A 9,833-nucleotide genomic window follows, 5' to 3' on the forward strand; every position below is an offset into this window, starting at 1 on the left:
ACTCTGGGTTAACGTGGCTGCTGGCCCCCAGGCAGCCCCATGGCTCTGTTGGACTTGTGCTGCGGGGACCTTTCCCAAGGGCTGCTGGGGTAACTGGGGCTACAGATCCAGTAGCCACGCTGCTGTGATGCCTGGCTCTGGCTTTCCTGGAAGCTGACGTTTGCATACAAGCAGATGATGCCGGAGCTGCATCAGCAGCGCAGAGGGTGAAATGCCCCATGGGGTTTGGGGTCCAGCACCGTTCCTGCAGCCAGGTGACCCGTGCATTGCTTCCAGCTTTTCTGACTGTTCTTTTCTCTGTGGCTTTTCTCCAGGTGGGAGAACCTGCTGTGCACATCCAGGGGCAGGAGCCGCTGACAGCATCCATGCTTGCAGCAGCCCCTCCTCAGGAGCAGAAGCAAATGATAGGTGGGTGTCAGGGCTGCTCCGCTGGAGGAGGTCCAGCCGTGGGGCTGTGCGTGCGAGGGCATGTGGGCTGGCATGCACCAGCAAAAACTTAGCTGCTAGGAGAAGCTGTAAGCCTTTGTGGGATTGCTCTGATATTATGCTACTTTGAAAACAATAATCCAGGCTGTGTTGGAAGGATGTGGAAGCAGCAAAACCACTCCCTGTCTGTATGAGCTGCCTGGCAGTGAGACAGCGTCTGGGGAAGCCCTGCAGGAGAGGCACAGCTCCGTCCTGCATCCTGCCCGCTGCCAGGCTGCCCCGGGGCATCTACTGCTTCTCTGGACTCTGAGCCATCCTGCATCGCTGCTCTTGGGTGCTGATGAACAGCTTGGTGACTGCAGGGGTTAGTTAGGGTTAGCTCTGCCCAAGAGGGCTGGGAGCGGATTGATTTTAGGAGTGAAGAGGGAGGCACCCTGGCAAAACTGTGGTGAAGAATCTGGCAGTGAAATAATCTGTGTGGGGGAGGATGGGATGGCAGGAAGAGGGCAATTAGTGTTGTCCCTGGCCAGTCAGAGGTGGCTTTCCTCCTCCACTCCAGTCCCCTTGTATGGCTTTCCTTGCTGCTAAGCACGCCCCATAGGTAGGGCTAATTCTCCCGGCTGCATGGGGTGCTGCAGTGGAACTGGGAGCATTTTGCCTGCAAACACTGTTGCTGTGACATGCTGGAGTAGGTTTGCTTGTGAGCAGTGATTTTTCCACCACCATCATCCCCCTTGTATCACTTGTGGGTTGAAAGGACAGAGCTGGCGGGGCAGGAGGACTTGTACTGGCTCTGAAAATGCTGGAGGTCTGGCACAGTGCTGATGTCCTCCTTGGTGTCCGGAGCAGGTGAGCGCCTCTACCCTCTGATCCATGCGATGCATCCCTCACTGGCTGGCAAGATCACGGGGATGCTCCTGGAGATAGACAACTCCGAGCTGCTGCTGCTCCTGGAGTCCCCCGACTCCCTGCACTCCAAGGTAGGAGGCACTTGCTGCCCCAACAAATTGCATCCCAAAGGGCTAGCTACCTGCTGCTGCTGAAAAAAAAAAAAGGTATAAAAAAAAGCTATCGTGGCCCAGGAGATGGGCCAAGGATGTTGATATCCCTGGGAAAAGCAAATAGCTGCTTTTTTTTTTAAGTGCAAAATGAGCAGAAAGGGCCACGGGCTGATGGCACAGCACATGGTGCCTGGCCACCTGCAGCAAAAGGAGAAGGTCAGAGCAGCTCCCCGAAAGCGTGGGCCAGGCTCCGAGGGTGGTTTGGGACTATCGTGGCCCAGGAGATGGGCCAAGGATGTTGATATCCCTGGGAAAAGCAAATAGCTGCTTTTTTTTTTAAGTGCAAAATGAGCAGAAAGGGCCACGGGCTGATGGCACAGCACATGGTGCCTGGCCACCTGCAGCAAAAGGAGAAGGTCAGAGCAGCTCCCCGAAAGCGTGGGCCAGGCTCCGAGGGTGGTTTGGGAAGTCAGAGGGGAAAAGCAGGGTGGGGGGGTGTTCCCTGGAAGGAGATGATAGAGAGACATCCTTTCTTGAGAACAGAAACCAGATCAGTGCTGCCTGTCTGCAGAATTTCTTCACTTTCCTCCTTAATCCTGGTGAATATTTAGCTTTGGGTCCAACCAAATGGTTGCAGTCAATCGACTGCACGTCCTTGTTGTTCCTTGGAGACAGGATTCACTCTCACCCTTTCACTGATGGCTTTTGAAGGAGCTGGGCTCTGCTGGGTGGTGCCAGGCAGCTTCACCTGCAGGGAGGTCTGATTTCTCTCTGGCCCCTTCCGACCCCTACAGAACAGGGGACATGCTGGGACATTTCCCTAGGGAAGAGACAGAAGGGGTCTGTGAGCTGATCAGCCTTCTGGCAGAAGCAGCAGATTTGGATGATGATATAATTATTATCATTATAGTCCCTTACCTCTTGGAGGTGGGTCTGTGGATGGGCCAGATCAGCACCTGCAACATTGCCTCTCGTGCGGTGCACTCCTATGTTGGAGGAATTTAACTTCTCCCCCCTTGCGCTCTCTGTTGTCAGATCGAGGAGGCGGTGGCTGTGCTCCAGGCACACCAGGCCACTGAGCCGTCACACAAGAGCAGCGCCGTGGTGTTCCTGCAGTGACCGCGGGTAGGTGCGGGAGCCGCTGCGGGGTCTGGCCGTGGTGTGCTCGGGGTTTTGGACTCTGAACTGGGGACTGGGGTTCTTGGCCAGTGCAAATATGGCTTGATGAGCGCTGTCAGTATTTTTGGAATATTCCACTTCTTAAACTGCATCCTCCATTTTCCAGACTTAAATGTACTGCAGAGCCATGGGTCTGTGTGGTTTTCCTCTATATTCATGAAGATGACAAAAGTGCAACCAGAAAGGAGACAGGGAAGGACCTTGCTTTTCTGCAGGTCTGGTGGGGACTGGCACAATCCTGCCTGGGATCTCCCAGTATTTTTTTTGCAGAACGCTGTCAGTAGATATCCTATAAAAACGGTGGAGGTCCTGGGTGGGGTTGATCAGGAGGACTGGCCCTGCTGCCAGGGCTGGGACAGACCGTTAACGAGCAATTCAGCCTCTCCCGTACCCCATTGAAGGTAATATTTTCTTGACTTGTGATCGCAAGGAAACTGTGTTAATCGATGTTCAGGTGAATTCTTGGCTGGATGAAATTGTTCCTCTAGCAGTTGAAAATTGCATATGTTGGTTCTTTGGTTTTTTTGTAGACTTTGGGACTGAGAGCAAGCCCTGAGAACACTGCCTTTGATGAACAGCAGCAGCCAGCCCCCACCATATTTTCGGAATTGTGCCTGTACAGTGACCCTGGCTTGTCTTCAATGCCTCATCCTATTTTTTTGTGTGTATTGTAAACCTTGCAGAATTGCTTCCTCCTGCACCTGTAAAAAATTCCCACGTTAATTCTCTTCTTGCCACTGAAAGCATCTTTTGGAATGTAGTGTGGAACCCAGCCTGGTTCAGTTGCCCAGGAAATGACAAGTCCCGATGATTCATCATTTTTACAGAATTTATTGGGTTCTGTAGTTTTATTTGTTCCTGTAGCTGACACTAATAAAGAACTTATGCTTCCACCCCCTCCAAGCATGGGTTAGTTCCCTTTGCAGAAAGAGAGCAAATACTTTTTCTCTGTTTCATGCAGGTGGAGGGATGGACTTGGGTCAGGCTGCTCCAATTAGTGTTTGAAGGTTGTGACACTGGCAGGGTGGCAGTCCCAAGTGCTGGCTTGGGGACAGGATGGGACATACAGGATTAAATGAGCAAATCACTCACAAACAGGTGCTCCCAATTCTTTCTGACTCTAGGAGGATGGCTTTAAGCAAATTTCACACTATCTACCTGGACTTCATCCTTTCTAGCTAGCCCTTCCTAACTTCCTTTCAAAGGCATAATCTCGTACGCCTGCAGCTGTACCGGGACTGAGCATCTCCTGCTGGCCACCACACCATGTGTGTATGTCTGTGGTGCACGAGACCCAGCTTTTGAGGTATTGTGCAGCAGCTGTAAATCAAAAGCTGATTCTCCAATGTGTGTTCCTGAGCAGTGGTTTCAAGGAGTCACTGATGGGCCTGAAAACATTTGTAACTGCCCTGGGTCCCACTGGGACACTCCCTGCTCGCAGGAGTGCCTGGGACCCGTTCCTGCTGTGTTCTGCTCTCTGGGCCTTTCCCAGAGCATGTCACTGTGTCATCCTGGCCCTAATGCTCTGCTCTTCCTCTTTAGGAAAGGAATTTCAGTCCCGAGATGCTCCTTGGTGCTTGAGACTGGTGATGCATTGACCTTGCTTGACTGCTTCCTTTAGGAGCCCACCTCCATCAGCCACCTACCTGCTTTCTGTCCAACCCGTGCGCTGATGTTGCCATCTGGTTCTTCCTTCTGTGCTGTATCATACTCTCACTTCAGCTTGCTGCCAAGTCATCCCTCCTACCTCTTGTTTTCCTTCCAGCATTTTGATAGAATCACTTACGCATTTGTTCCTGCATGGTGTCTGTTCTGCTCAGCTGGGACTCTTCCTAGGGCTTTTCATCATTCCTTTTTCTTGCTTTTTTTTTCCTTTCCCCAATTCTTCCTCTGGCCTTCTTAAATATTTATTTTCCTCAGAGCAGATGCCTCAGCCTCAGCTGTGCACTATTTAGATATCTCCTTCTCAGTGCTTATAAAGGACCTTAATCCACTTAATATGCAGGACCTTCATTTATTTTTCCCAAAGTGTAACTGGCTGGAAGCTTTTACACTTTGTCTCTAGAGGAAAAATGGGTATTTGCATGATACATAAGAAGCTGGAACAGAACTGTACAGGTAAACTTCATTCTGCTGTTGGCTAGCTTGTCTGCAACTTTGTTCCAGGTTACCAGGACCATTCAGATGCACCTGTGACACCACCTACAACACTGGATGTCTTGGCTTGAGAAGGTGGCTGTAAAGCCAGAGGGAATGCAGAGTGGGGCCAAGGAACACAGGGACATCAGAATAGCCTAAGAAAGGATGTGAACAAAGACCAGGGTCTGTAAAATGTTTACACGTATACTGGAGGATACTTCCAGAGTAGCTCCGTGGCAGAACTCCACAGGGATGTCTGGGGCTTTAGGGAACTGAGGGGGGAGCAGCAATGCGAATGTGAATCTGGAGTCTCTGGTTTGGAATAGTTGCTGTGGCTTTTGAAAGGTGTGGATGAAGATGTGCCTGTGACAAGCACTCTCCAGCCTGTGGACAGCACTACCTTTGCATGCCTGGCAAGTGTCCTGCAAGGACAGCAGCACCGTTGTGGGAACAGAAGGGGAGACAGGAGCCCAAGTGACCCAGGCTTAAGTAGCGAGTGTTGTTCCCGTGCTTGATCTTTGTCCACCTGGTGGTATTGCTGGCGAAAGTCTTAGAGATAAGGTACAAAAACACATTGCTGTTGCTGGGAGGGGAAAGAGATGGTGAATGCTGCTGCTTAGAGGTGTTGTAATGAATTGTAGTTGAACAGGACAGGTATCTGCCCTTCCAGATAACAGCAGCGCTCTTAAAATACTGGCTCTTAACTAACTGAAGCCAGACTTCCTCCTGTATTCTGTGACCTTCCTCTGCTTATCTGTGTACTGCTGGCCTGTGCTTCCCCACCCTGAAATCCATCACACTTACTTGCTAAGAGCTTGGGCAAGTGCTGCTTGCAGGATCAATGGAGCTGTGGCGCACAGAAGTGGGAGCAGAGTGCACAGAGCACTTTGTGTCCCTCAGGGAGTTGTTTCAAGCCCTGGCCCATTACAGCTGATGGAGTACAGCCCTGGGACCTACAGAAAGCTATTTAATATCAGGCTAAGGTAAGAAGTCCTTCTCTTTAACAGCATTCGAGGGATTGCTTTCCGAATTCAGTTCAGCGGGATACCTGCCCAAAACACAGACTGCTGGGAGAAGTAAGGTGGAAAACGAAGATACCTGAACCCTGACTTATAAATTGGCTCAGGTCCAGTGTTGTCCAGCATCTTGACTTACTAGTTAAAGCACTCTACCCATGTGCAGTGTGCAAGGCTGAGCAATGGTTACAGACTCTGATGCACTGTCACTGACAGATGGTTTCCAAACCAAGGCATGGTACAGCAGCGCTTGAGGTCCTCTGACACAAAGAGGGGACAGTATGAAGTAAAGTGGTTAAAAAAGTGTTCCAGTCCCCTATAACATCCATCACAGGGAAAAAACACAGCTCTAAAGTGAAAATAAACATGGCTTTAATGAGACCTGATTTTAACAGTTCACAGAATAACTCCAAATGTCTCTTTTACCTACCCTTTAAGTCAGTGCCATCAATACCAGATAAGGAAATCAAAAAGTATAAACATGCATTGTAGCAGTAAGCCAGACCTCAGCTGGGATGTTACTGCATATCTCCCTCCCTGTAACACCCTGTAGCAACTGCTCCAAAAAGCACAGAGGAGCTAAAGTAGTTTTTTTTTTAAAAAAAAAACAAACACCAAACCACAAAAAAACAATTGTAAAATTCCCAAGCACCCAGAATCTCAAAGAAGTAGTGCACAGTGTAACAAGGCAGGCTTAGCTTGCTGCTGTTTCCTTAAATGTGCAGAATAATTAAAAATAAAAGAAAGCTGCTACTGCGAACATCTGCCCAGCCACACGAAGCAGCAGAAACTCAGCTGAGGGCCAGCAGGCATCAAGGGGGAGAGGGAACAAGGTTGGCCCTGTGCAGGTAACTGTGCCTCTGTTACATGAATGGTGCATGGTGTGCGGGCAACTGCAGCAGTTCCTGCAGCAACCTTAAGTAATAGCAGCACAAATGCAGCAAAACTGTCACCTGAATAAGGACCAAAAAAACCTCTGTTTGCAGCTTATCAAAAAGAGAAGAGCCACTTCACATGTATCTTAGCCAGCACAGAAAGAGTCCCTGAGGCCAACAGTTATAGGCAAGTTGACTTCAACCAGGGAAGTTAACCGATGTGCCTCTTGGTGAAGGGCTTTAAAAGTTTGAATGATCTTAGAGCAGATAATAGCGTTTGATACAGATTGTGTGTCTTAACATTCATTGTGCTGGCACAGAACCTGTTACATCTTAGCAGCAGTGGAAGATAGATTTCAATACCGATCCTGCATTAAGATTGGTCCCTGTAACAACACCAGAAGGGAAAAAGCTTTCTTCTGCAGTGGAAAACAAAGCTTTCCTTGTTGCTTGGTTACCCTAGGCTCTGTTCAATTCTTGCAGTAATCTCAGTGCAGCTGTGTTCTTTGGTTCAGTTTTCAACAGGCTCTTGATATCAGCAATACTTGATTTGTAATCCTAGAAGGAGAATATTTTTAAGTGTTAGTACATTGAAAATGCTGTCTATGGTTCTTGGTGCAGAATTATTACCCCACAACACAACTAAGTCTGTGACTCCCTCTGTTCTAGGACTCCCTCTGATCTAGGTGTTCCTGCTCCGGCAGGGGGATTGGACTAGATGATCTTTCGCGGTCCCTTCCAATCTCTAACATTCTGTGATTCTGTATAATTGCTTAAGCACCAGCATCAATGTAGCTGTTCTAAAACATGCTTATACGAGGGCTGGGAAGACAACTTCACCACTTAAGTGGGTTCCGAGTCCAGCACCAATGCATGAAGTCTTCCACTATGGCCCAAAGAATCTCTCACCAGACATGAAAAGATAAAGCTCAATACAACATGTAGCTGCTTCCAGTATCTCCAGAAACAGGACCTGGTGCTAAGAAACTCCTGAGATCCAACCAGCAAATAGCGATGTGAAAGAAAATCCCCCCAGTCCACCCAGGTTTCAGCTATCTGAAGGCAGATGTTGTCTAGCACAGAAATGAGTTCTAAAGGGCATCTCTTGCCCTGATCATGCATGAACAGGCCTCTAGTCCTAGCCTAGAACTGTTTAAAAATTCCTGACTTACCTTCAGTTCTTTAAGTGCTTGAGCACGTCTGTAGAGTGCCTTAACATTTTTAGGATCCAGCCTCAGAGCTTCTGTGCAGTCCTGCACTGCTTCCGTGTATTGCTTCAGAGCCAGGTAACAGAGAGCTCTGCAAGAGAGGTGCCTGGTTAGAGACCTCTGGCTAAACCAGCATCTACTGCATCTGCACAGCAGACCTCAGCCAGCCCCTGGGCAGCACGAAGCTGCACTCCAAAACCAGTCTTTATCCTCATATGTTATGTAATCTTACTTCTTGAACTCAAGTTTGTTTTGGTTATAAGGTGGGAAAAAAGGAAACAGTTTTTCAGACTGGAGAATTAAAAAAAAAAAATCCTCCTGAACTTGGAGGATGCAGGTTCCCAGCTATACCAGTCCAGAATATGCTCTGCTTGCTGCAGTTTCCTTAGAAGTACTTTGAGTCCTCAAGTGTCGCAGGAGATACTTCCCAAACTATCACAGTCCTGGCAGACAAGCACTAAGGGGAGAAAACCCTTAGCAGCCTTAAGCTGAATGGCCTCAAGAGTTTTTGCAGTACTTGATCAAAGAACCTTATGCAAACTACAGGGAAGACTGCACTTGGGGCGACCATGTGTGGGTGGATTTGTTTTATTCATTTGGTAGGGAGGAAACATTAGACAGCTCTGTCAGAAGCATCACGGTGGCTTTTATACAGGGCCAAAAGAAGTACTTGGGCAAAGAGCCAAGTAGTACCTGTTGGTGTAAGTGGCACACTCCTGGTTGAGCTTTAAGCTCTCACTATACTTCTCAACTGCTTTTTTATGGTTTCCTTTCTTTACAAGTTCATTTCCTTCTTCCTTCAGAGTTCGAGCTCTCTCTGTCCCAGCAGCAGTCTGGTCTGCAAATAGTGTGAAAGAACACAGAAGGCTGTAAAACTGACAAGATCAGTGCAGCCTCTCGGACAGCAAATATCCCCAGACCAGAGGCGAGACACAGAGACATCAAAGGATCCAGAATCAGCCACAAAGGCTGTGGCAGAACCAGGCCCAGGTCTCTCCAGGGCTCAGCCCCAGCTGCAGACACGCCAAGCAGGCATGGCAGCTGCCTTGTTCATCACCCTTCTGAGCTGCAGGGCTCTGTGCCCGGCCCAAGCGCACACTCTCACCTGGTTCTCCCTGCGGTGTAGTCACAGGAGGAGTGTTTGCCCCGGGGGCTGCAGCAGAAGGAATGCTCCACCTCATCTGGGCAGAAACAGGGACCGAGGGGATTGGTGGGAGCTTCTGGCGCCAGTTCGTGCCATCCTTCTCCAGCAGGGCTTTAGTCATCCTGGAAGAGACAGCTGGCTGTCACCCCAGCTGTTGGCTGGACGGGCCATGCAGTAGCCAGCCAGGTCACATTTTAACCTGGCTCGTGTTTGGAGGACAGCATCTCTCCACTAACCCCTTTCCATGCATCTAAACTTCCTTCTACAGACAGGACATTAATGAAAGGAGCCTCTTGATCACTATGGTCCTTTTCAACCCAGGCTATTCTATGATTCTATGATTCTCTTCATGTCAGCAGGGCTAAAAATACCACAGCAGCAGGGCTGAGCTGTCAGTGCTCAGCAGAGCAAGAGATGTGCAGGTCACTCCTCAGCCTGGCAAGCGATGAAGTAAAGCAGACAGCTCCAGGAAGGAAAAAGGACTATGGCAGCCTGTAAACCCAGTCAGCATAGGGAGGCTTAATGGATAGGGCAATGGAGTCTCTAGTTTATTATTTGTTTTAAAACAGGCACTGAGCAAAGCAGAAACAGTCCCAGGGAATTAATTCTGAGCCCTTAACCAGCACCTTGAAAGGAATGAAGGGTGCCAGCAGACACCAAGCAGGCTGCCCAGAGAAGCTGTGGATGCCCCATCCCTGGAGGGGTTCAAGGCCAGGCTGGACGAGGCTTTGAGCAACCTGGGCTGGTGGGAGGTGTCCCTGCCCATGGCCGGCACTGGATGGTCTCTAAGGTCCCTTCCAACCCAAACCCTCCTGTGACTCTATGAAAGGGAGCACGGCCAGGCC

General features: G+C 49.5%; 2 protein-coding genes across 2 annotated transcripts in view; one reads left to right on the top strand and one right to left on the bottom strand.

Annotated features, from left to right (window-relative positions):
- The window catches only part of LOC104465765 (embryonic polyadenylate-binding protein-like), a 10,678-nt gene extending 8,132 nt beyond the window's left edge, over positions 1-2,546 (top strand). The window contains exons 12-14 of the mRNA XM_010078944.1: positions 315-408; positions 1,276-1,406; positions 2,463-2,546. Coding sequence (XP_010077246.1) covers positions 315-408; positions 1,276-1,406; positions 2,463-2,546 — 309 coding nt within the window. The remainder of the gene's footprint in view (positions 1-314; positions 409-1,275; positions 1,407-2,462) is intronic.
- Positions 2,547-7,095: 4,549 nt separating this feature from the next.
- TOMM34 (translocase of outer mitochondrial membrane 34) lies at positions 7,096-9,110 on the bottom strand (the record flags this gene model as incomplete). Its single annotated transcript, XM_010078945.1, has 4 exons — positions 7,096-7,194; positions 7,809-7,935; positions 8,538-8,682; positions 8,950-9,110. Coding segments are annotated over 4 exons (532 nt in total), but the record flags the coding sequence as incomplete, so codon positions are not given.
- Between the last annotated feature and the right edge of the window lie 723 nt (positions 9,111-9,833).

Source organism: Pterocles gutturalis, unplaced genomic scaffold (genome assembly GCF_000699245.1).
Source record: "Pterocles gutturalis isolate BGI_N339 unplaced genomic scaffold, ASM69924v1 scaffold24933, whole genome shotgun sequence".
NCBI classification, from domain to species: Eukaryota; Metazoa; Chordata; class Aves; order Pterocliformes; family Pteroclidae; genus Pterocles; species Pterocles gutturalis.